Below are 24,686 nucleotides of genomic sequence, written 5' to 3'. Positions count from 1 at the left end.
AGTGGTTACATAGTGTCCCCCCAAATTCATGCACACCTAGAAACTGTGTCCTTGTTGCAATTCAAATGGGCCGTATATTTAATGACTGGTGTCTTTATAAGGAGAGGAAAGGACACAGAGACCCAGAGAAGAAGGCTGCGTGAAGAAGACCATGCAGAGACATGAGGGCATGGCCGTGGGCAGACAGAAGCAGACACGGGAGCTATGCAGGCACAAGCCAGAGTGCCAGGGTTTGCCAGGAGCCACCAGGTACTGGGCGAGGCAAGGAAGGAGCCTTCCCAGAGTCTCTGGAGGGAGTGGGGCCCCGTGGACCCTTTGATTTCGGATTCCTAGGCTCCAGGATTGTGGGGCAGTAAATTTCTGTTGTTTTAAGCCACCACGTTTGTGCTAATTTGTTACAGCCGCCCCAGCAAACAAATACAGCCCCCACTTGGAAGCTGGATCCCCTCAGCTTCTGTGTTCCAATTCCAAAGCCCAGGAGAGAATATTTGAGTCAGGTATCTGCCCCTGGGACCCACAGCCGGAAGGGCTGGGCGCGAGTGGTAACACAGGTGTGGGTTCACATCTCAGCGTCAGGCTGGAGGGTGTATCCCACAGAGAGTTCCGTGCCTTCCGCAGGTGTATCTCCTGCTTGGGTAAAGACACAGTAAACTATAGTCAACTGCGTGGGTAGAACAAAGCCAGGAAGAAATGCCACTCTGCGGGATGACGGAATCAGGACTCAAAGGGCTCTTTGCATGTTAGAGAGTCAGCAAGACGATGCTGAATGAGGGTCACCATAAAGGCCAACTCCTGGGTTCCAAGTGTCAATTTCAAAAGGGAAATACGGAGGAAGCTTGGCTTAGCAGCAGTTGCTTGCGAAAAAGACCTAAAGGTTTTCTTTGACCAGATCCTAATAATGAGCCAGTGCCGTGGTTCAGCTGGCTAAAAGCTCTTGCACTAAGAAGAAGCCGAGCATCCTGGGCTGGGCTGGAGAAGTGATGGGTGTTTGCGGTTCCGTGCTGCCCATGCCTAAGCGAGACAGAGATCACACAGACCCCGCCGGACTGGGTTGCAGAGGGTTAGCTAGTGGGGAGGCGTGAAAGCGCTGCGAAAGGGTCAGCAGAGTTATCAGATGTCCTAGGCCCCTCCGGACAATAACGGCGGCAGGGCTAGCCAACAGGGACGGTCTGCGGCCTCTTCCAACGAGGTGGCAGCGGGGGTGTTGCTGGCGCGCCCCCAAACACAGTGTACGGGCTCTGAAGACCAGCGTGTCCCGCTGGTGGGCGGCTCCTGGAGAGCCTGCGCCCGAGTCAGCCCCAAGGGTCCGGCTCTGCAGCTCGCCTGGTGCAAGCGGGCTCGCGGCGGTGGTGGATGGGTGTGTCTGGGGGGGCCTCCTGGGCCGCAACTGCCTGCGCCCCTGCCACACCGGGGCTGCCCCCTTCTTGCTTGCACGCGGCCCCTCGGGCGTCAGCTTGGAGCTGGGGCGGGGGGCTGGCGGCGAAGAGGGGGCCGGCGGAGGAGAGCAACGCGGCCCCGAGTTTATGCTAATCCGTGCAGAGCCCGCCTCCCGCCTCCCCTCTGCGGCCCCAGCCGCGAGCAGCGCCGGCCACTCCGCGGGACGCAGCCGCTGCGAAGCGCCAGGCGGCCGGGCCAGCGAGCTCCGGGGGCCGCGACCGGTGGCGGGACCCGGGCGGACGAGCGGCGGGGCGGCGCGGCGGGCGGGCGGACACCTGGCGGGGCCCCCACGCGGGACCAGGTGGAGACCCGGGGGCCGCGATGGGCCGCCGCCGCCTGCCTGTCTGGCTGTGCGCCATGGCAGCGCTGCTTTTGGGGGCGCAGGCCAAGGGTACCCCGCTCCTCGCGCGGCCCGCGCCGCTCAGCGCCTCCCGCTACAGCCTCTATACGACGGGATGGCGCCCGCGGCTGCGCCCGGGGCCGCACAAGTAAGCGCGGGGAGCGCCGGGACCGGCGGGCGGGAAGCGGGAGGGACCGGGCCCTGGCGACGCCGCTCCCACCTGCCCAGACCGCACGCGGGGGATGGGAGGCGCCAGGCACCCGTGGCCGAGCCTCTGCCAGAGCGGGCGCCCCGAGCTCCGGGAGGCTGCGGGGCTGAAGAAGGAAAATGAGCCGAGGGGGCCTGGCGCGGCGGCTGCGATCCTGGCAGTGCCCGCGGAAACCTTTCCAACCAAGTAACATTTTCCAGCTGCGCTGTGTACAAACTCCGGGCGCAGCAGACCAGGTGGAGGGAGAGGTGGAGCGCGGTCGGCGCACGCCACCCGCAGGACCCCTCACTCCCCGTTCCCCTGGCCGGGGCCTCTCACCTCTCCACTGTCCCACCAGGTAGGAGATGGAGCCGCGCGTCCCGCGGCTCGCTCCCTCCTGCGGTCAGTCTGGCCCCTGCAACCCCTTGGGAACCCCAGAGTGAATGGGGCCGCAAAGCCAGTGGGGGCTCCTAGGTGCTGGGGGCTGTGTGGTGGCTCTAGAGCCCTATAGCAGCCCACAGGGAGGGCAGCTTATGCTAGGCAGCCACCCTCTTGGGCCTCGGGGCTGGTGAGGGGGGTTGCTGCCCCTCCCCTGCCTCGGCTCTGGTCTTCAGAAGGCAATGGCTCACATCTGGCCTCAGCCAGGTGAGTTAGGGGTTCTGCCTGGGGTGCTCGCTGAACTTGAACTCTAGCCACAATTGAGAGTTATTATTGGAGGACAGTGTCCAGCCCATGGCTAAAACTTAGTGGGCCTGGGCACATCATAGGGGGCTTCCTGGAGGAGGCAGTACAAAAAGTGATCTGAGACTGAGGAACCGGGAGCAAAGACAGGGCTGGACACCACAGGGTGGCATGTATTTCCCCCGGGGGCAGTAAAGGAAGGGAGGATGAGAAGTGTGGTCTCCAAGGCACTCACTCAGGCACTGAGTGGGGATCTCAGCAGCCTTGGGTATCAAGATAAGGAGCTGAGAGCCAGTGAAGGAGTTGGAGGAGGGTGGGAACATGGTGAGACCCTGGAGGGGGAATCCAGGGAGGGAAGACCACAGGAGGGCAGCTGCACCAGGCTCCTGAGCAGTCCAGCACTTTGCCCCGTGACCAGCCCACTGGGGAGGCTGAGATTGCAGGAGCCAACAGTGGGCCTGGCGCCCAGGAACAAGGAAGAAGGGACAGAAGAGAGATGGGGTCTGGTCCCCTGCTGAGGCCCACAGTTTGGGGAAGGAGCATGTAGGAGCCTCGGTGGGCCTGGCCCAGGCCAGGTATTCCAAGGATGCCATTTCCCTTGCAGGGCCCTCTGCGCCTACGTGGTGCACAGGAATGTGACCTGTGTCCTACAGGAGGGAGCAGAGCGCTATGTAAAGGCTGAATACCGGCAGTGTGGATGGGGGCCCAAGTGCCCTGGGACAGTCACGTGAGTCACCCCCATTCCACCCACACAGGACTGCTGGGCACAAGCCCTGGGCCTGCTTTCAGCTGAGAGCACAAGGGGCTCCACAAGGGGCTGGGACTCCTCGGGCTCCCCAAAGCCTGCCCAGCCCCCACACAGGCCAGTGGAAGGGGCCAAAGAGCCAGGGCAGGCTCAGGTTGGAACTCCAGAGGGTCAGGAGAGGGCTCCCAGAGGAGATGCAGGACAGAGCAAGGAAGGAGGAGCAGAGGCGAAGGAGGGGTGGAGAAAAGAGGGAGCAGAGAACCACACTGGCAGTGGTCGATGCAAAGGGAGCCCTGGACAAGCCCAGGGAGAGCTGGGGTGCCCATGGCAGCCAAGGTGAGGGGCTGGAAGTCAGATTACTGGGGTGTAGGCCAGACGGACGGGGCTGTGTGGGGACATGTGGGATTGCACACAGGTGTGATACACAGGTCTGTACTTGGAGAGGTCAAATGCATGTCTGAAAACAAAGCTGTTTGCGCCAGTTTGTCAGTGGGGAACAGGTACACAGCTGAGCAGATAAGGGTGTGGCCTCTAGTGAGCACTGCCCTGTACCCTTGGGGCTTCCGCTGTGCTCACAATCAGAGGTGCTATTCCACCAGCCTCCATGGCCAGAGCTGAGTTCCTGGAGTGGGCTGGGGATGGTTGGGCAGAACTAAGGGGAGCTGATGGGAGCCAGGAGTGGCCCCTGGGCAGTGAGAAGGGCTGGTTGCAGCTCCAGGGCCATATGCCCACACACCTGCCTGTGGGTGGGCTGGGGTTTGTCAGAATTCTTCAAGGTGCTACCAAAGCCAGAGTGGAATTTCTGATGGCAGTATGAGCAAAATGGGCTAAATCCCTGGTAGTGTTCCCCAAAGCAAACAGGATGGGATGGGGTTCCTACCTGTGCCCTGCTCTTAACCTATCTCTGAACCTCTGCAAGGCCTGCTTCCACTCCACAGCCCCCTCACCTTAAGCACAGAAAAAGGAAGAACTCTGGTATTGGTGTGGAGGTTGGGAGACATCCAGGTCTTGTACGAGTGCCTGAGAGTGGCCCTGAATACCAGAGAAGGGACAAGGTCACCTGCCAGGAGCAGGAGCCTCAGCCCACAGGTACAAGGCCCGTCCTTTCCCTGCCCCTGGCCTAGGTACCGCACTGTGCTCAGACCCAGATACAGGGTGGGCCACAAGACAGTGACAGAACTCGCCTGGCGTTGCTGCCCCGGCCTCACTGGAGAAGGCTGCCCGGAACACCTCACGGACCAGGGCGCTGCCCCACCCCAGCCAGAGCCTGAGCCCCAGGTTCCCTCGGGACAGCTGGGCCCGGGCCCCAGGCCCCCTCCTTCTAGCAGAGCAGTCCCCAGCCCCCATGGTGAGTCTGCCCATGGAGACCCTACCAGGTGATTGGGTTTCTCAAAGGAGGTGGGGAGGTGACTGACCCAGGCTGGCTGAGCTCTGGCAGGGCTGGGGAGGGTGCATCTCATGCTGGGCATGGGGTGATCCCCCAGGGCTCCCTCTCAAAGCTGAGAGCTATGCCCAGTGAGAAGGTTGGCTTCAAACACAAAGCTCTCTGGTGGCCTGGCCACAGGACAAGTGATGTCCCTGAGGTTCTCTCCTCCTCTTTCCCAGGAAGGAAAGGCCCAGGGCTATTCGGTGAGCGGCTGGAACGCCTGGAGGGTGATGTCCAACGCCTAGCACAAGCATATGGTACCCTCAGAGGCCTGGTGGCCAGCCACGAAGACCCCAACAGGATGACTGGTGACCCCAGAGCTCCTGCTGCCCCTGTGGGCTTTGGGGTCATCGCCGAGGGATTTGTGAACCCCAGAGACCGAGCTGGAGGGCTGCTCACACCTCCCCTGGATGAGATCTTGAGCAAGGTGACAGAGGTGAGCAACACGCTCCGCACCAAGGTGCAGCTGCTGGATGAGGTGCATGGGCTGGCGCTCGGCCATGAGGCCCACCTGCAGCGGCTGCGGGAGGCCCCCCCATCTCCACTCACCTCCCTGGCACTGCTGGATGAATACATGGATCGACGGCTGCACCGACTCTGGGGGAGCCTGCTGGATGGCTTTGAACAGAAGCTGCAAGGTGTCCAGAGCACATGTGACCTGCGGGTGCAGGAGGTGCGGCAGCAGTGCGAGGAGGGTCAGGCAGCCAGCCAGAGGCTGCACCAGAGCCTGGATGGTCGGGAGCTGGCCCTGCGCCAGGAGCTCTCACAGCTGGGTACCCAGCTGCAGGGCCTGAGTGTGGCCGGCAGGGGCAGCTGCTGTGGCCAGCTGGCCTTGATCAGTGCCCGCATGGACAGCCTCGAGAGGAACTTACAGGCAGTCACTGAGGCCCAAAGGGGCTATGGCTCCCCAAGCAGGGATGAGCTCACGCGGCTCTCTGCTGCCATACTTGATGGGGGCATGGATGGGCTGCTGGAGGGGCTGGAGACCCTTAACGGGACGGAGAACGGAGCAAGAGGCTGCTGTCTGGGGGAGGGGAGCTGGGGCATGGGCAGCTTCAGGACCATGCTGGAGGAGCGTGTACAGAGCCTAGAGGAGCGCCTGGTGACACTGGCTGGGGAGCTGAGCCATGACAGTGCCCTACCAGGCAGGTCAGCACGGCCACTGGTGCAGACAGAGCTGGCTGTGCTGGAACAGCGCCTGGTTTCACTGGAGACCTCGTGCACTCCCAGCTCCACCTCAGCCATCCTGGATAACCTCGTGGCAGAGGTGAAGGCCTGGCAGAGCCGGAGTGAGGCCCTCCTGCGCCAGGTGGCCAGCCACACAGCCTTGCTCCAGCAGCTCAATGGCACTGTGGCTGAAGTCCAGGAGCAGCTGGCTGAAGCGACGGGCAGCTCACTCCAAGGCGAGATCACCCTGCTTAAGGTCAATCTGAACTCTGTGAGCAAGTCGCTCACAGGCCTCAGAGACTCCGTCAGCCAGTACTCCGATGCCTTCCTGGCTGCCAACACATCCCTGGATGAGCGGGAACGCAAGGTGGAGGCTGAGGTCCATGCCATCCAGGAGCAGGTCAACGGCCAGGGCTCAAGGCTTCAGGCTGGACACAGGCAAGTCCTGAGCCTGCGGGGGGAGCTGGAGCGACTCAAGGCTGGTATGGCCAATGTGGCCGGGGGGCTGAGCCGCTGCCAGGACACAGCCCAGGAACTCCAGCACATGGTGGGCCACTTCAACCAGAGGGTAGCACAAGTGGAGGGTGCATGTGGGAGGCTAGGCCTATTGTCCGTGGGCCCAGACAACTTGCCCACCGAGTCACTCAGGCCTAGGAAGGGCCTGTGGGACCATGTGGACCAGCTAAACCGCACGCTAGCTCAGCATGCCCAGGACATCGCCCGCCTCCGGGACGACCTGCTGGACTGCCAGGCACAGCTGACCGAACAGGCACGGCCAGGGCAAGCTGACTAGGCAGGTGGGACAGGACCTACCCCCCGATCCTGCCAGCCCTGGGGACATCCCTCCAGAGCCCAGCCTCGCCCAGCAGTACCTCCCAGGCTCCCCTGGCCAGCATGGATGCCTCTGAGGCCACTGAAGGAATAGTCTTGGTCTAGCTCCATCTGACTATCCCAGCCACCAAAATCCACACAGTGCTGTACCAACTGGACAACTCAGGACAGTGGTCAAGGCAAGGATGCTGTGTCTGCAGGCCAGGGTGGACCTAGGACACCTCACAATTCAGTCTGCAAGTCGCTCTTTTGCAGACACCCTGAGTCAGCAGCTGTGCAAAGACTTGCAGGCCCAGTCAGACAGCGGCCTGTCCACCTCTCCCTTGGCCCATGGGCAATAGCCCCCAGCCCGTGAAGGCTTCTGGTTCCCTTATCCCCTTGGCTTCTCTCCCCAGCCGTCTGGGCTGTTTCTGCAGGAGGGGGTGTCTGCCCACTGGCACCATCCTCACACCTGGCAGCTTCAGATGCTGTTCTGAACCAAGGACCAGAGGCTTCCACTGCCCCACAGGTCCTTCAGGACGGCACAGAAACACAGGACTCAGCCCAGAGTTCTCTTTGTTCCTCTGGCTCCTCCTCCAGGGTGAAGACGTGGGCAGCTGGAGATTCCCAGAGGAAAGGACTGGGTCCAGGCCATCTGGAGACCCCACCCCAAATTATCCTTTCCCTGCCCTTCCCTGAAGATGTTTTCAGGGCACTGCAGTCCCACCCAGTCCTCTCCTTTCCATCTGGGGGCATATCTTTCCCTCCAGGTTAGGGCCTCTCCAAAGAACAGCCCCCATGTACGTCATGGCCTGAATGAGGCCAGACCTTGGGCAGGAGGCCATGGCTGGAGGGAAGGGCTCCAGGCCGTTTCCAATATCCTAGCAAAACTCCAGCCCCGCCCAGATGTTCACAAAGCTGTGAGAAATTCAGGTATGACACCATCACGGGACAACCTGAAAACACGTGTTCATGTGGCCCGTGCAGTTCCCAGAGACCCTGACGCCAGTCCCACCCCCCTCCGCCCCACCCCCATTTCCAGGGCAGCCTGGGCCCTTCTGTGCTGCTCCCCAGGTCCCTGTTGCTCCGCATTTCAGATTCCTGACATTTGGGCTCCTTCCTTCCATTGTGAGACTGCTCAGGGAGGGCAGGCCTGGATTAAAGCTTGTAGACCATCTAGAGGTACTTTCTTCCCCAAAGAAAGTAGGAGGGACAGCGGCAGTGGGACGTCAGCCCTGCTTCCCAGAGCTCCTGGGGGGAGAGGTCACTCAGCAGCTGGGTGGGCGCTGCACTGGCTGCAAAGGCTGGGGGGGGGGCAGGCAGGTCAACCCCCACCTGTCTTCATCCTCTGGAGAGGTGCTGAGGGGCAGGGGCAGCTGCGGGGTGCAGGCTAGGCCAAGTGGGAGCCATGTTCCCTCAGCCCTTGCACCGCCTGGAATCACCCCCTTCCGTGATGTCAGAGGGGAGCTGGGGCAGGGGGGTTGGGATGTTCTCAGATACCAGGCACAAGGGGGAAAAGTGACGTCTGGCCCAAGAGCCGTGGGACGGGGCCAGGGCTGTGTAAGGGTCCAGCTTCAGAGGGAACCAGCTCTCTGAGAGGGGGCGGAGGAGGGGCACTTCGTTCTTCCCCGGGGCTTCTTCCCCAGCCTCCACTGCTCCAGCCAGCCATTCCCAGTGCATACAGGCCACACCAGGGTCTGTCTCTTCTCTCTGTCCTATGAGGATTTGAAGCATGGTCTCAAGCGGCAGGGACAATGACATGAAGGGCACAGAGAACACTGCAAGGCCAGGAAACTATCATTTTAATTGCTATAGGCCCAGACCATGTTGAGGCCTGGACCAGCTGCCTACCCCCTGCAGCTTGGCTGGCACAGGGGACAGGCCAGGGAGGAGGGTGGGTCTTGTCCCCTTCGGTGGGTTGGCCCTGTGGCATTGGGATGCCCAGTCAGTTCTGGGCCAGGCAGGGAGGTGAGGGCAGCCAGGGCAGATTCAGGCCAGGACATCAAGGTCCACAGTGATCAACGGCTCCCGCCAGTAGCAGAAGTTGCTGTATTCAGGGTTGGGCAGGTCTGTGCTGGGGCCACGGGCCACAGGTGGGAAGAGGAGCTCCACCACCTCGCCGAGCCGCTCATACCTATGGGCGGAACAGGCCGGTGCTGAGAGCCTGAGCTGCCGCCAGGCTCTGGCCTCTGTCACATTAGGGAAAAAGACTGCATCCTGCCTGGGAGCCCTGGGCAAGGCACGAGTCCCTGGGGGGAGGTGGGACTGGGGCCTGGGAACTGAGCAGGGCCTGGGGGACACATGGAGCGTTTGGCCTCACGTGGATTTGTGGTTCTTCATGAGTTCCTGGATGAGCTCTCCCCGGGGATTGACGGTGAAGATGCGAGATTCAGGCAGGCCCACCTGCCGGTAGGCAGTGACATCCTGCAGGGGACAAGAAGGGGCCGATGGGCCAGGGGATGGAGAGGAGGTGGCTCAGTCCGAGAGGAAGGGACACACTCACATTCCGCCTGTTCCCAAAGGCAGCATGGAAGGGCTGTCTGTGGGGCAGAAACAGCTGCTGGATGTCACTCAGGCAGGCAATCTTGAACACCTCCGGCTTCTTCTCAATCACCTCCCTGGGGCAGCCAGGGCCGCGGGCCGGTAAGGGAGCCAAGGAGGGGTGGTAGTCAGAGGATGGCCAGGTCAGGTGACATGGGGTCTGACCCAGCTGACATGCCAGTGAGGCTGCCACTCCCCCCGGGGGCTGTGGGCTCCTAGCTTATAGGGGTGGTTACCTGTGGAGGGCGGAGAAGAGGCTGCTGGGAGACAGCAGGATGGGGCCCTTGGGGAGGCCGCAGCCCCGCTCGCTCACCCACTGCAGGTACCCCTTAGTGAGGTCAGCCATGCCAATGGCCCGCGCCGAGCAGTACAGGAACTTGTACCCATTTCTGGGGGTGGGGGACAGGGGTGGCATAAAGCCATCAGAGATCAGCCAGCCCCCATTCCGCCCTCCTGGCTTCGGCCACCTCAGCCCAGACCTGGGGTTCTGGCCTTCAAACCTAAAGGCCTTGGTGGGGAGGGGACTTCAGGCCTGAGACATGAGGCCTCAGTAGCCATCCCAGGTAGAAGGGGCATGGACAGAGTCCTGAGGCCCAGGTGCAGGGGCTGGATGAGGGTTTGAGCAAAACCGTAGGTTTCCTCTGTAACACTAAGGCCGGCAGTTAGACTCAGACCCCAGACCACAGGAGACGAGTTTCACATGAGAACTAAGGCCTAGTAAGTAGGTCTCAGTACTCCAGGGACATGCCCTGGTGAGCCTTGCTGGCCCTCAAGCCTGGACAAAGGCCAGGGTGGTCTAAGATGCCCTGTCACTTCCTCCCTATGGTGCTGCCCTAGCCCAGCCCAGACACTCACAGGTGGATTTTGTGGTAGAGACTGGCGATGCCCTGGTGTGTCCAGTCTTTGCCCAGCTGCGGCAGAATGTGGCCCAGAGCATCTGACCTAGAGCCACAGAGAAGGGTCACTGCAGGGCAGCCCTCGTGTTCCACGTGTGGGGCCCAATGGGGCCTAGCCCCAGGAAGGTGTACTGGGGGAGAGGACCTCTGACCCCATCCCCCCTCCCCTAGCCCAGAAGGAGACGAGGCCCCAGGCCCTTCCTCTCTCTCCCTGGCCAACTGGGCTTACTTGGTAATGGTGCCATCAATGTCTGAGATGACCACCTTGTCGTCCCACTTCCACAAGTAGATGGTGGCCTTGCACCGGCAGGTGCCCTGGTACTGGGTGGTCACACTGAAGACCACATCATTGGCACCTTCTTGCAAGTTCAGGCGCCGCTGGGGGCAGGCAAAGGGGGGAAGCTGTGATCCACCACAGCCAGGCACTGTCCACCCCCTTTCACCCCAACCTGGGGCCTCTCATTCTCCTCTTCCTCCCAACTCAGAGAACCTGCTTGAATTTATCAGAGACAGCTACCTGCAGACACATCCTCATGGGCAGAGGGTGGCCTCGAGGAGGGGTGAGGGAGTACCAGTGGGCCTGCACAGTGCCAGGCACAGGCCCTAGCCTCCCTCGTGCCCCTTAGGAATGAAGCTCACAAAGCCTGGCTTGTGACACCTGCTCAAGTTTCTCAGGTCAACACCAAGGCTGGCATTGTGCCTGGCGGGGGTACCACATTCTATACGAGGGGCCCTGCAAAAGCTAGGGTACCTGTGACATCCCCGCAGAGAGACCTAGAGCTGTCCTTGGTCCATAGAGAAGGATCGGGGCAGCTCTCAGCTACAGCAGGTAGCCAAGGCTGTCAGGCCCTGGTGGACCCCAAGGCTGGGTGTGAACCACTGAGGACCACAGAGATGGCAGCAGTTCTGTACCAGGCCAGCCAGACCCTCCTGGGCACCTCCCTGACCACAGAGCCGCTCGAAGGAAGAAAACATCCTTCTTATAGGAACCACCAGTTACTGAGCTTGAAGACATGACTCTGGGCCCTAAGATTACCAGAATCTGAGAGGCTGTCCCCAGCATTTGATTCCTTTAGCATGGCTTCCGAGGGCAGACCCAGAAGCAGCCAGCCCACTGCAGGTTGATAGGTTAGGACAACACAGAGAGGGCTTTTCCCATGACTCATCCGACAAACGGGGTGGCACACAGAACAGTGAGCCCCTGCCCCTAGCCACGTTCATGCAGAGGCCATTAGGGAGGATGCCAACAGGATGGGTTCTGGACTTTGGTAAATGTGTGGCTCTAAGGAGTCATTCCTCACTGGGCCTTCAGAGGCTCTGGGACAAAACTACCTCAGCCCCACCAGCCCTTCACAAACACAGCCATGCCCACTTACAATCTGACTGGAGGAGAGGCGGAGGGACTTCCTGTAGGTGGGAGTGTAGGCTGGAGGCGACGGGGGCAGGGAGGGGGCCTCGAGGATCACGGGGCTGTCTGGGGAGTCGTCCTCGCTGCTAAGGATGTCGGTCTTCTCTCTGCGGGCAGCCCAGCTCTCAGGCCACCTCCCCCAGTTGGAGGCCCTTCATCCCAGTAGATGCTCACCCCTCAGCCCAGGCCACAGGGAGCCTGGGGCTTGTCCCTGCCCTTTCAGAAAGCACTGTTCCTCTAGGTGCCACCCACGTTGCGGGTGGCAGCAGACATAAGGTGCAGGCCAAGAGTCTACACCCAGGCAGGTGACAGCAGAGCTGGAGCTGAGACCCAGAGCTCCCAGCCCTGCAGCCTGCCAGTACCTGCTTTAAAGACATTCACCTGAAAACCCCTGAAGCGCCTGGTAGGGCTCTTCCCCAGTCCCACCTGCTTTGGCTTTGGCTGATTTGGTTGTCCCCCCCCCCCACCCAACCTTGGGTATTCTGGGTCACTTCAGAGGTGAGAAGGAAGGTCAGCCAGTTCCTGGTGGACAGAGGAAGTCCCACCACCCTTTCTTAATACAGGAGCCCCTCGTCAGGGCCAGGATGCTGGGCACCTGTTCCAGCTCTCCCATTTCCCAGTTGTGGGACCTTTGGTGTTACTCTAGGTCTCAGTTTTCCCATCTGTGAAATGGGGACATTTTTCAGGAAAAACAATGGGTGTAGAAGTGACTGGGGAGTGATAAAGCACCACATGTGGCTTGGGGTAGGGTGCTGGCTCCACCTCTGTGTCGGTCCCCTCCCCCCTACTCCCCCCCCACCATAGTCTTCCCCAGGCTTGGCTGCAACTCACCCACGCTGCTCCCTGGCTGCAGTTTTCTCCCTCTGGGCACTGCACTGTGGGAGGAATATCCTTCTGGTGTGAACCTCACCTCCTCCAGTGCTGACCCCACTCTATGACCATGACTACCCACCTCCTCGGCTGGGAAATCCCTGCGTCGCCAGGAAAACCACCACCGCCCACCCTTCCGGGGCATCTTCTCCTTCTCCAGCTTGTCCACAGCGCTCTGTGGGCAGATGAAGGCCACGGCATTTTTTTCCCACACTGCCAAAACTTGCCTTACATTGCCCTTGGGGCCCCCTGAGCCGGAGCCTGGGGCCAACCCTAGAGCAAGGTGCTATGAGCAGCTGGAGGCTGAGGAAGCACGCTCACCTCTATCCCGGGATTTTGAGCAATGAATCATGGAGCTAAGCATGGGAGACCAAGGGCCGTTCCTGCCCACCCGTACTCCACTCCAGCCCCAACCCTCTAGTTCTTGCCCAGCCTTGGCCTGGCCTCCAAATCTTGTGGGTCAGTCTCCCTGCTAGAGTAGCTGAAGGCAGTGCTTTGGGAGTTTCCCAAGATCTGCTACTCCCTGCATGAGTCCTGCAAGTGGCAGCAGGAAGGACAGTCTATAGCCAGTACTCCCCTCGACCTCCAAGACCAACCCAGGCAGCCCTTAAGGTCAGCATTCTATCCCATGAACAACCTCCCTCCACTATGTCTGGTGGAAGCAAGACCTTGTGAAAAAGTGCTGATTAGATTTGTGCTAGATAACCCCAGGGAGAGCCCAGGCCAAGGCCCCATCAGCTTCCTCCAAACAGAATGGGGAACCCAAGACAGGAGGACATGGGCATGGGGGGCCGTTGGCCAGGGCTGGGAACAGGCTGGAGGATCTCCCAGGGGCCTCAAGCGGTGGGTCTGCCCAGCAGGGCAGTGATCCTCTTCCTTCTCACAGACTCTAGTCCCAGCTCAGACTCAGAGTCAGCCAGAGCACGGAGCTGAGCCGCACCAAAGAGAAGCACCAGCTGTCACCATCGGGTTAGTGACACTCTTTGGGTGAGCCTAACCAATCGGAGAACAGTGGGCCACACCAGGTTGGAGCCCTGGACCCTCCCAGAAGGCCGGAGGAGCAGGTGCAGGCCAGCACAGGATGGAGGTTCTGGGAGGGACTGCAGAGGCTGGGTTGCCTCGCCCCTCCTAGCTGTTCCCGCGCCTTCCCTGCTCAAGGCTTACTCATCTTCAAATCGCTGCCGTGGGCTCTTGCTCTGCAAACCCTCCTGTTGTAGGCTCTCAAAGCACCTGGATCTCTCCTTCCCAATTCTCACAGCTGAATTTTATGATCATCTTACTGCATCTTGGATTAACTGTCTTCCTAGGAGGGCATGACTGCCCCCAGCCTGTGCCTGGCAGGCAGTAGGCACTGAATAAACGGATGCTGATAAAGCACGCACCTGCAGCCCAGCCTGAGAGGTTCTTAGCATAGGAGGGGGTGACCGCCTCTGTCTCACTTTCCAGAGGGGCTGTTGCAGCTGGTCAGCCTCAGGCCCATCTCTGTCCGACCTCCACTTCCTAGCCACGGGCCCCCCACCCCAAAGCTATGGCCACTTTTTCCAGCAGGCCCAGTGGTGCTCTAACCATTACCTTGGGTAAGTTTTTCTGGAAAGCTTGCAGGGAGAGGATCATGGGGGCAGCGACAGCCCAGTTATAATGCCTGGAGAGACAACAGGGTGAGGGGCTGCAGCAGCCATGGCCCTGGAGGGCAAGGTGACTGACTCTCCGGGGCTGCCAGCAGCCCTGCCCCTACTCACTTCCCATTGATTTTCACCACCAGGTTCGGGTCGTCCAGGAGGCCGGGGTTTTTGGCGAGGTCATGGTAGGAGATGATGTGCTGGTTGAATTTCTCTGGGCACAGAGGCAGAGAGTGAGGAATGGGGCCAACACATAGCACGTGACCCGCTCCCCAAACCCTCCTGCTTCTACCACTCAGGTCTCCTGCAGGTTGGCTCCCTGCCCTAGCAGGCTCCTCCCCATTTGTGTCTTTTGCATCTGCTTTTCCCACCCCACACACTTGCCACCCTGGGTTCACAAGGTAAGTCATTAATTCAGCATCAAGCATTTGCCCCTAGGGACCTTGGGAATGCCTGGCCCTTGCTGACCAAGTGAGGGCGCCATGGGGCTGAGAAAGCAGCAGCCCCCAGGCCGCCTTATGGCTCTGCTGCCCCACCCTCTGGGGTCCTTCCTCCTTCCCTCCCACCCTGGACTCAAGAGTCAGTCCTCAGAAGGGCTCAGCCATGGCCTGACATACCCAGTGAGATGTCCCGGCTGTCAGCCAGGCCACCACAGAGGGACAGCACTATCGTGTCCACTGTGTCCAGACTGGGTTCTGGCTCCTGTTCAGGGCTGGAGTCCCTCAGGGGCTTCTGGCTGCTGGGTTCACTCCACCTCCTGGGCCCCAACGCACAGTCACTGAGGGCAAAGGGGCCAACGGTGACATGAGTGCAAGGAAGCTGGGAGAAGGAGCCCCCCCACTCCCAGGCCCTTAATAACTGCCCCTTGGCCCACAGACTCTGGCCCAAAACACCCCGGCCCCCTGAAGCCAGGCACCTCTGGGGGAAGTAAAGCGCTGCATTCTTAGAATCCAGAGAGGGCAAGTCGTCCAGGTAGATATCGCTGGGGCCCAGGTGCTGGTTTCTCTTCAGGGACCCTGAGGGCAGAGGAGGGGATACCTGTAGCCCTAACAGGTGCTCAGTAGTGTGAGTGGTGTGTCCCCTTGCCTTTAAACACCCTAAAGCAACTGTGGTCCCATAGAACTTTCTATGATGATAGAAATATCCCGTGTCTGCATGTCCAACACAGTAGCCACTAGCCACATGAGACTATTAGCACACTTAACATGTGATGTGACAGAGAAATGGGAATTTAAAGGTCATTAATCTTAATTAATTTTAATTAAATCTTAGAATAGCCACATATAACCAGTGACTACCCATCTGGACAGTGCAGGCCTGGAGCTTCTCCACGCTCTCAACTGGGAAGGATCCGGCCTCTGCTCACCTCACCGCCTCCTCTCCCAGCCCTGCCTCGCTCAAGACACACAAGCTGCCTCATTTTCTAGACATGAAACCTTTCTCTCACCTCATGGCCATGACACATGGTGTTCCCTCTGCCCAGAATTCTCTTCCTCAGGTCCTCACTGGCTGGATCTTTATCGTCCGTATCTCAGCTCAAGCATCACCCGCTCAAAGAAGCCCTCCCTGACCACATGATTTAAGCAGCCCATCCCAACTGACGCTGCTGCCCCATGTCACCCATGCCATGCTCTTCCTTGTTCATGCCTGTGTCACCTATCTGCCATCCCCCTGAGGGCCGGGGCCAAGCACAGTGTCTGGCACACAACAGTGCTCACCATATGCTTGAAGTCCGAGCATCCACCTGGGGTTAACAAGAGGCCAGGGAAGCACTAGGAAGGGGTCCAGCCATCACTCACCTCCCTTCCTGGAGACCCCTTCCGCCTGCCCAGAGGAAGCTGGGCCCTCCAGAGCAGCCCAGCTCAGTGATTTCATCACAGGAGGGAGGCCTGTTTCCCTGGAACTCTGAGTCTTGGTTTCCTCTCTCTTAAGGGCAGGAAGAGGGGGACCCACCAGAGTGAGGGGCTCCATGTCAGGTTGAACGAGGTCGGTGCCAGCCAGAGAGATGCAGGGGGTGCTAGGCCCGTCCTGAGGAGGAGGGACGGCCCTGGTGCTGCCCTCGGGGGCCGTCCAGGACTCAGGCCGCTCTGCTTTGGCCACCTGCAGTCAGACAAAAGGGACAGGATGTGGGCTTAGTCACTCTAGTCCTGCCCCACAAGGGTCCCGGAGCCCCCGAAAGGCAGGATGGGAGGCTGACATGGAGAAACGCACCTTAGGCAGCCTCCCCCAGGCCCACTGCATGTGGGACTCAGCTCGCAGGGGACTGGGTTCGGGGGTCCGCAGCTCCAGCTCTGAGTCGCTCTTAGGTGACGTTAGCCCACCTGATGAGATACTGCAGGGAACAAGACCTCAGAGGCCCCCAAGCCAGCCTGACGCCCACCACTGCCCACCCCAGACTGGGAAAAAATATTTGCAACATATGTTTATGCCTGTGTTAGATCCACAGCAGATAAGGAATATACACATATGTAAAGAACACCTACGAATCTACAGTAAGAAGGCAGTCAGTTAAAAAAAACAAGCAAGGTTGTGAATGCTTAACAGGTACAAGCTGTCCATCTGGGACGATGAAGTTCTGGAACTAGATAGCAGTGATGGTTACACATCGTCAATAGACCAAATTACCCTCTGAACTGTGGACTCCAAAATGGTACATTTTACGTTATGTCTATTCTACCACAATTTTTTAAGTTGGCAGAAGACTTGAATCAGCACTTTACCAAGGAGATACACAAATGGCCAGTAAACACATTACATGTGCTCTGTGTTACTATTCATCAGAAAAATGTGAATGGACACCCCTCAGAGGCTGTGGCCTTGAGCTCCTGTCTGCAGCCCACCTGGAGCCTCACCTGTCCTGGGCGTGCCACTCGCCATCAGAGTAGGGGTAGATGTCTTTGGGTTGTGGTGAGGACTCCTCCCCTTCTGACTGGACACTTCTGAGGGGCCACAGGGAAGTAATTGGTCACTGACAAGACAGGATACCCTGGGCATAGGAGCCTGGATGTTAGGGACTTGGGGAGGTGAAACAGCTAAAGCCCAGAGAGGTCGAGGCCCTTATCTAGGGTCACACAGCATCAGCAAAGGAAACAGCAGTTGAACCCTGGCTGGCATCCCCACACCCTCAGCCCCTTCCTGGTCCCCACACACCCTGGGGGCTCGGGTCTTGGCTTTTCCAGCAGGGATGGCTCACTGTCGGTGCCTGGCTCCGGCTCCTCAGAACTAGAATCGGCCACCCCGGTGCCCTCCTTTCTCCTGGGTTTCCTCCTGCGACGCCTCTTCTTCCGTCCCATGGAGGCCACATCCTCACTGATGGCCTCAGACTCGCTGGCGGTGCCCAGCTGGGAGGCCGACGGGAATGCAGATAGGCCCCCACAAGGGATGGGTGATGTGCACCGGTGGGTAGGCATGTGCTCCTGTGGAGCCGACCAGGAGCAGGACTGAGGGAGCTCCAGCGTGGGGCGCATCCCCACCCCTGTGTTGTCCTGAGCCCTGCCTGAGTCTCAAGGCCGTGGAGCGAGACGAGTCAGGAAAACAGGTGTGGAGGCCTTGCAACTGCTCTTAGCCTCTAAGCTCCCTCCCAGATAAATCAGCCCTGATCCCAGAGGCAGCCCACTGTGAGCCAGGGTGCTGCGCAGCCACTGTCTGGCAGAAACTGAGGCATCAGCCTCTCATCTCCTTCTTTGCTCTAAGACTCAGCCAGGCATCACCTCCTCCAAGAAGTCTGCCTGACTCTCCCCTGCCCAGGTCCAGCATCCTCCACTGCAATAACCACATAGTCCATCATCTGTTGTTTTCGTGTCTGTCTCCCAGGCTACTGTGGGAAGCTTTTCTGAAGGCAGGGCTCACCCCTCATCCAGGTCCACTGCACAGTGTCTAGCATACGATTGGGGCTCCATGAGAGATTGTCAAACTCAAACTGTTTAAAACACCTCTGCTGTCTTGTGCTGGGCCCTTCCTCCCTTCCGCAAACACCTCTCTCTTCATCCCCCATCCTCCCACTTTCTTGTTCCAGCTGCCCCGAGTCAGCCCCCAATCCAGAACAATCCATCTCATGCTTTCCAGCCTTCCAGCCACTCCCCAGCACCCTCCTCCTCTTCAAGGTGCCCAGGGAAGGCCTCCTTCAGGGGCCTAGTGCAGGTGTCTTCTGGGAAACCTTCCCCAACTTTCCCTGGGAAGGAAATCAGCTCTTGCCCCCACCCCGCCCAACTCCACCCAGGCTCTGTCAGCATGTCCTGGTGGCAGCCCTGACCGGCCCCCTGCATCAGACCTGTGAGGCACTTACCGCATCACCCTCCAGCTCCTGGACAAAGAAGGCCTCCCCACTGTCTCCCAGCTTCATGTGCAAGTCCACCGGCTCCCCGTTGATCTCGATGTCTACCTGTAGTGTGATGTGCGTGGCCTCCACCAGCATCCCTCACTCCCCTGCTCCAGTCCACCAGCCCTCAGCTGGCTCTGCAGACCCGGCTCCCTGCTGTCCCCAAGGACTGCACTTGCTGGAACTTTCTCCCCCATACCATGGTGTGCTGGCTGCTCCCCACTCTGAGGGTCTCTGCAAGTTCACCAAGTGCCTAGGCATTGCTGACTACATGAACAATGATAAGAATGACCATTGCTAGACTATCCTGCTTAACCTTTACAACAACCCCTTGCAGTAGCTATCATCCCCACTTTATAGATGAGGAAATGAGGAAACTGAGGCTTGGAGGGATTAAGTAATTCACTGGAAAGTTCCCAAGGGAGGCTATGAACCCAGAAGGTCCAAGCTCACAGCCCTAGCTCTTACCCACTTAGCTATGCTGTCTCCCACAAGGTCATACTTTCCTCTTAGGATTCTGGAAAGTTCACAGACACCCAATGTAAAGGGATTTGGGCCCACCAGACCTCTTTTCAAACACCAGATTCAGTGCCAACAAAAATCTGTCATGTTCACCTGAGCCCAGTGAAGACAGCGCACATTTCTTTAGGGAGGGAAACCACCCTTTGAATGTCACTTACATACCTGGCCCTGGGACAATGTTATCAGCTCCAATTTAATTCTCCCAAATCATCCCATCATCACCAGGTGTGTGAGCAAGCATATCCATTTGCACAGGTGAAGCGACTTACTAAGAACGTACAGGTAAGGTCTTAGGAAGCTGGAGCCAGACCCTAGTACCAGGGGCTGCCCCACGATGCTACTCACAGGGGAAAATGGGAACCACCTTGAACTAAAACCCCAAACCTACCCAAAGCTTTCAAAGAAGATACAACAGAATGGAAGCCTGTCCAGAGGACAGATCCCCACCTAAGAGAGGCCCGGGTCCTCTCCTGGGACTGCAGGGGCCACACTGGCTTCAAGAGCCCACCCTGCGGCGGCTCCCTGGGCAGCCAGCACTCACCACCTTCTCCCGCGACCTTAGGACACCCAGCTTGCCGAAGCGCACGTGGAAGGGCGAGCATCGGAAGGAGCCGTCCACCTGCTTCACCACCAGCACATCGATGCCGCCACTCAGCGTGGCTGGGTTCAGGCCCTGGTACAGCTCCTTGACTGTCCCAAACACCGTCTCTGCCAGCTGCCCCACATAGTTCATGGCTAGTGCTAGGAAAGGGAGGAGGTGCTGGGACAAAGGCCTGGCCCACCGCCCTCAGTGGGGAGGCTCCCGGGCTGACTGCCCCAGTCCCCAGGCTTACAGCGAGATGCCTGCAGGATGCCCTCGCAGACTGGCAGCAGTTATGAGATGGGAGGTGTGCCTGAAGACGTGGATTCTAGCCTCAGCTCACCCACCGGCTGCTCAAGGGATCTTTAGACAGCCACCTGCCTTCTCCAAGTGCCGATCTCCACATCTGTCAAATGAGGGCATCAGGTAAGGCAATTAAGGGTGTTTGTGCCTCTAAATGCCATGAGTAATGATAATGACCGTGGTGCTCAGTGGCAGGGCTCATTTCATCTGAATGACCAAGCCGGTGTCATTATTCCTGTTTACAGACAAGCAGCTAAGGGCTGAGAGGTGAAGTGACTTGTCCAGGATGTCACAACTAATAGAGGAACAAGGATTTGAACCCAACCCTGTGTGGCTGCAGGACTCTCAGTGTTAACCGTGGGGGTGGCCTAACTGTGGGAACAGGAGTACATCAGCCCTCCTCCCTGGGGTGCATTGGGGGGCACCACATGACACATCAGGTCCGGCCCCTGCTGGGTCAGGGAGACAGCCCTAAGCACTGCTCTTTTCCCAGGAAGCAGGGAGGAGGAACCTCAGTTTTTCCATCTGAGAAATGGGGTCAGCTGTCATGCTGACTCCTGGTCCTAGGAGTTGGCAGGGGTTCTGCTGGGCCACTGTGGCTGATTTGTGGGGAGCCAGGGGTGGGGATACACCAGGGACTTAAGCCTCCGCCCAGTTCTGTTCGTGGGTTAAGATGCTCAAGGCAGGCATCCCCTATATCTGGAGGTGGAAGGAACTCCCATTTTAACTCTGAACTCCTTCCCAGATTCCCTGGGATGGGTGGGAAGCCCATCCATGGCCCACAGCCTGACCCCAGGGCCTCTAGGCCATAGTTCTTAACCCCAAATCCTAATTCCCAGACTCACATTCAGGCCTTGGGCTGGTCCCAAATGCATCAAAGCTGCTCCTCTTCCCACCAGCCAGACCAGTCCCTCCAGCTTTCTCACACCAAGCAAAGCTGGGTGAGCCAGAGCAGGAGGCTGCGGCAGCCATGGAGAAAAGCCAGGGACGTAATGAGAGCTGCCTCCACGCTGGCACGGTGCCCGCTGCCCTGCTCCCTCCTCCCTACCAGCTCCAGCTCATTGCCCCTTCCCTGCCAGCTGGGCTAGTGGCCTATTGCCCCTCTGGCTGTCAGGACTCAGGCCATCCCACCCCCGAAGGGCACTTTCTTCTCCTAGACCCTGCACCAGAACCCTTGGAGGATTACCTGCCATGCAAGACCATCCCTCAAAGAAGTTAAGTAACTTCTTCACACTCTATGAGGCTAATAGGCCATGGATGGAGGGAGAGAGTAATGACTCATCATATCCTGGTTTCCGGACTCTATGCCATGGTTCCCTCCACTCCCTGGTCCCTAAACCACAGTGCAGTTGTCTTCAGAGAGGGCAGCCCGGCCCACAGCTCAACTCTGCTCAGCCTGTAATGTTCTGCCACTTAAAATGTGGTCCACAGCTTGGCTGTGTCAGCATCACCTAGGAGCTTGCTAGAAACACAGAGCTTCACAAACATAAGGTACAATTAGAATTGCTAAAACTTTGGATAAATGGAGCTCTGTGAACCCCGAAATTATCACTCAAGTTTAATAAACATTTTATCCGAAAAGCACCTACTATGTGTTAGGTGAGTATTTCCACTTTGGTTTTTCCTGGCCTTATACCAAACTCTGAATACAGGTCTGGAGAGACAGACAGACTGACAAGGACAGACATGTGGTGGACAGGGCTCTATCTAGATCACTGTGCCTAGGAAAAACAGAGAGTACTCCAAACGTTTCCAGGAATAAAGAAGCAAGCATGGGAGGGGCAGATCAGGGTGGGAGCAAAGTTCTTCCCAGCTGGAGGCCCACGTCTGAGCTATCTGCCCTGCTGGGGGCAAAAGAGCTGAGTAGGGCTGGGGGGTGGGGATGGACACAGGCTATGTAGGACCCAGTACGGAGTTTCTCAAGTTTGGCCTCATTGCTGCTTGGGGTTGAATAATTCTTTGTTGTGGGGAGACTGCAGGATGGTTAGCAGTGTCCCTAGTCTCTACCCACTAGATGCAGGTAGCCAACCCCCTCCAGATGTGTCGATCAAACTATCTCCAAACATTGTCACATGTCCCACCGTTGAGAGTCACACAGGTAGCAGAAATAGCTGAATGGCAGAGATAGCCCCCAGGGGCACTGGGTCCTGCTCTGATCCACCACGGAGTATCCTCATGCACGTAACTTGCTGGCCTCAGTTTCCCCTTCTGTGAAACAGGCCTAAACTTTTCAAACCCTGCTCAGTCTAGAATTCCTTCCCTGTTCTCCTAACCCAAGTGGATGCCCCCCACATCTGCCTGCTTAGCATCAGCAGGCTCCTGGGAGCCAAGCCATGGGCTCCCTTCTCTATCTGTACCCATCTCTGAAGGCACGTCCTCTCCCCAGGACCCAGCTCGGCCTCCGTGGTCTCCTCCATGTGGTCTCTTCCATCCTCTCCCTGGGGGTCCAGTCAGCTGAATTCCTCTCAGGACACATGGGTATCCCTCCCTCCCAAGCCCTCTGAAGCCTAGTCCCAATTTCCCACTCCCCAGCCCCTCTTTCTCCTCCTGCTGTCCTAGGTCAAGGCTTTATAACTGGATGTCCTGGCTACAGACTGTCTTGGCTCTAATCCCCACTGCCACTTACTAGCAGTGACCTTGGGCATGTCCTGTCACCTCTGAGCCTCAGTTTCAGCCTCTGAAATGGGGATAACACAGGGATGTGTGGGTAATGAGATAATTCATGCAAAGCACTAGCACATGATCAATGTCCCTATATATCACTTACCTACGGCAACATCTTCCTGGCACCATTACAGCCCCCCTCACCCAGGCTGGTCCTGGGTGATACAGGTCAGACTCCAGTGCACGTGCCCCTGCTGCGACTGAGGGTTCAAACTTCTTAACTTGGCATTCAAGGCCCTGCACAATGCTGGCCCCACTGTTTGCAAAGGGAGCAGGTAGGCTCCAGTGTTCAGTGCCCACTCTGGGAACATCCACAGGCCTCCTGGGCCAGTCACAACTCCACCACAGAGAAGCCGGAACAAGCTGCCCTGGGTGTGAGCTCTGAGCCTTTCTGGACTCCCAGACTTGGGGGTGGGAGGGAGACCGGTACAGCTCTCCACCTAGGCCCAAAGGGAGCAGGAGGATAAGCATTCCTATAGCCCCGGAAGGGAGAAAGCTCCTTCACACCTACCGCACCTGACCAGACCAGTCTTAGGGCAAGGCAAGCAAGGATCAGACCGTTTTGCAACTGACGACACTCAGTACCAGAGAGGGTGGGTGCCCTCCCCAAGCTCACACGGTCAGCCTGGGGTGAAACTGTACCAACCTCCCCTGGGAGGTCTGTGCATCTCGTTATTTCATGATCCCACATTCTGGATGTCCAGAGATCCCGCAGCTGCCGGCCAGGAAGATGGACGAAACGAGGCCAGTCGCGCCACCCCTGAGCTCCCTTCTGACGGCTAGAGATGGACTCGGGCCGGGAACAGGGAAGAACGAATCGGAAGGCAAGACAGATGGGCAAGGCGGGGCGAGGGAGGGTTACCTCTTCTCAGGCCCGCTTCGGGCCCTACTGGGGAGCTGCCCACTGGACCTCCGGGACCCGACGCCTTTGCCTCTACCTGAGAGCACAGGGCGGGCTGGTAAGTATGCCCGGCCCCGCACTCACTTGGCGCTTCCGGCTCCTCTCGGACTGGGTGAGACCCGGCTCCGCCCCTTCCACGAGCCTAGGGCGGCTTCCGCAGTGCCCAATCCGTCCAGGCTCCACCCCCGAGAAGACCCCGCCCCCGCCCATTACCCCCGCCCCGGGGCGCCCTTTCACCCGGAGCCCCGCCCCTCTCAGGTCCAGCCCTGCGCCGCCGCGGGCCTTACAGCGGCTGGACGGAGTATCCAGGTGGCCGACCTGCGGAGTCTTGCGAATTGGGCCTACCTAAACCCTCTCGGCTTTGCATCCAGCGTGCTGTGTGACCCTGGGTAAATTCTCCCCAATTTGAACCCATTTTCTGCTTGGTCAAAGGGGATAGCCACCTTGAAGGATTTTCGAGATTACATGGAATGAGTTTGTGAGGCACCTGTTGCTCAGACGTGGCCTCCTCGGGGAGAGCTTTCCCTGACAGTCCTTCCCCCACCCCCAACTTCACACCCCAGACTGCACAGGACTCTCGTATCGTACACTCACATAGCCTACAATTGTGATTTTATATTTGCCCGAATGCCTATTTGATTACTGTCTGCATCTTAAGTTAAATTTGACCTCCGTGAGAGCAGGTCGCGCTCATCCTTACACCGCAGCGCCCAGTTCAGTGCCTGACGCACAGCAGGGGCCCAATCAATGCCCACTCTCCATTCCACCCACTCGCCGCACGGAGGGGAGCGTCAGCAGGGCTCAATACCGCCACTGGCCAGCAGAGGTCAGGCGGCGACCAGCCTTCTCGTCCAACGGAGCGCCCGCTCAGCCGGCAGGCGCCACAGGAAGGGGACACCTGAGCTCAGGGGCGCTCAAGTTTTAAGGATCCATCGTACTGAGAACCACGGACGAGGCTCAGGCCGGGGAACGGGTTTTTCCCTTTGGATTTGTGGTTCACGGCCTGTCCTGGATCAAAGGCTTCTCCAACAACCTGTGAAGATGCACGGCCTCTGCAAAGAAAATAGCTGAGAAGATCAGGAGGTGAGGGAGTTTGCTGTAAAGAGGGAAGGCACCAAGGAAAAACTTGGAGGATTGGGCACGAGGGCAAAGAGCCCGGCTTAGAAGGTACTGGGGGGTGGGGAGTGAGAGGTGGCCTCCGTTGTTCATGAGATGATGGGACCTGGTTGGCAGTGACTGGCCACAGTTGTCTTCACTTCACCAGAAGTCCT

At 58.8% G+C, this 24,686-nt stretch overlaps 3 protein-coding genes across 4 annotated transcripts in view; 2 read left to right on the top strand and 1 right to left on the bottom strand.

The window, feature by feature from the left end:
- The first annotated feature begins 1,582 nt into the window (after positions 1-1,582).
- On the top strand, positions 1,583-7,970 carry EMILIN3 (elastin microfibril interfacer 3). Its single transcript, XM_036902267.2, has 4 exons — positions 1,583-1,925; positions 3,250-3,372; positions 4,515-4,738; positions 4,996-7,970. The coding sequence occupies exons 1-4, from the start codon at positions 1,759-1,761 to the stop codon at positions 6,774-6,776; spliced, it is 2,295 nt and encodes a 764-aa protein (XP_036758162.2). The 5' UTR covers positions 1,583-1,758; the 3' UTR covers positions 6,777-7,970.
- Positions 7,971-8,578: 608 nt separating this feature from the next.
- Positions 8,579-23,534, bottom strand: LPIN3 (lipin 3). 2 transcript variants are annotated; one of them, XM_036902265.2, is made up of 21 exons: positions 23,377-23,534; positions 19,801-19,953; positions 19,509-19,708; positions 18,413-18,508; positions 17,278-17,543; positions 16,980-17,066; positions 16,339-16,459; positions 15,927-16,227; positions 15,044-15,143; positions 14,745-14,905; positions 14,248-14,341; positions 14,081-14,150; positions 12,591-12,683; positions 12,470-12,513; positions 11,607-11,745; positions 10,460-10,608; positions 10,190-10,276; positions 9,571-9,723; positions 9,297-9,411; positions 9,114-9,217; positions 8,579-8,927 (listed from the first exon to the last, which is right to left on the bottom strand). In XM_036902265.2, the coding sequence occupies exons 3-21, from the start codon at positions 19,698-19,700 to the stop codon at positions 8,783-8,785; spliced, it is 2,517 nt and encodes an 838-aa protein (XP_036758160.2). In that variant the 5' UTR covers positions 19,701-19,708; positions 19,801-19,953; positions 23,377-23,534; the 3' UTR covers positions 8,579-8,782. The 2 variants fall into 2 exon arrangements, with proteins under 2 accessions (XP_036758160.2, XP_036758161.2); XM_036902266.2 differs by lacking the exon at positions 23,377-23,534 and adding an exon at positions 22,618-22,770.
- Positions 23,535-23,688: 154 nt separating this feature from the next.
- ZHX3 (zinc fingers and homeoboxes 3) overlaps positions 23,689-24,686 on the top strand; it is a 136,023-nt gene continuing 135,025 nt past the window's right edge. Inside the window, exon 1 of the mRNA XM_057502997.1 lies at positions 23,689-24,498. The gene's annotated coding sequence lies outside the window, so the exon portion shown is untranslated. The remainder of the gene's footprint in view (positions 24,499-24,686) is intronic.

Source organism: Manis pentadactyla, chromosome 5, assembly GCF_030020395.1.
Source record: "Manis pentadactyla isolate mManPen7 chromosome 5, mManPen7.hap1, whole genome shotgun sequence".
Lineage (NCBI taxonomy): Eukaryota > Metazoa > Chordata > Mammalia > Pholidota > Manidae > Manis > Manis pentadactyla.
Note: the sequence above shows the minus strand (reverse complement) of the source record. Positions and strands in the feature narration are given on the sequence as shown.

Bases quoted from the DNA above. Each gene is read 5' to 3' on its own strand.
- EMILIN3 (XM_036902267.2), top strand. From the start codon at position 1,759: ATGGGCCGCCGCCGCCTGCCTGTCTGGCTGTGCGCCATGGCAGCGCTG. The intron at 3,373-4,514 runs GTGAGTCACCCC...CCCCTGGCCTAG, and splicing joins AAGTGCCCTGGGACAGTCAC to GTACCGCACTGTGCTCAGAC. The intron at 4,739-4,995 runs GTGAGTCTGCCC...CCTCTTTCCCAG, and splicing joins AGCAGTCCCCAGCCCCCATG to GAAGGAAAGGCCCAGGGCTA.
- LPIN3 (XM_036902265.2), bottom strand. From the start codon at position 19,700: ATGAACTATGTGGGGCAGCTGGCAGAGACGGTGTTTGGGACAGTCAAG. The intron at 15,144-15,926 runs GTGAGTGATGGC...CTCTGCCCTCAG, and splicing joins AGGGGTCTCCAGGAAGGGAG to GGTCCCTGAAGAGAAACCAG. The intron at 11,746-12,469 runs GTGAGTTGCAGC...GGCTGCCCGCAG, and splicing joins GCAGCCAGGGAGCAGCGTGG to AGAGAAGACCGACATCCTTA.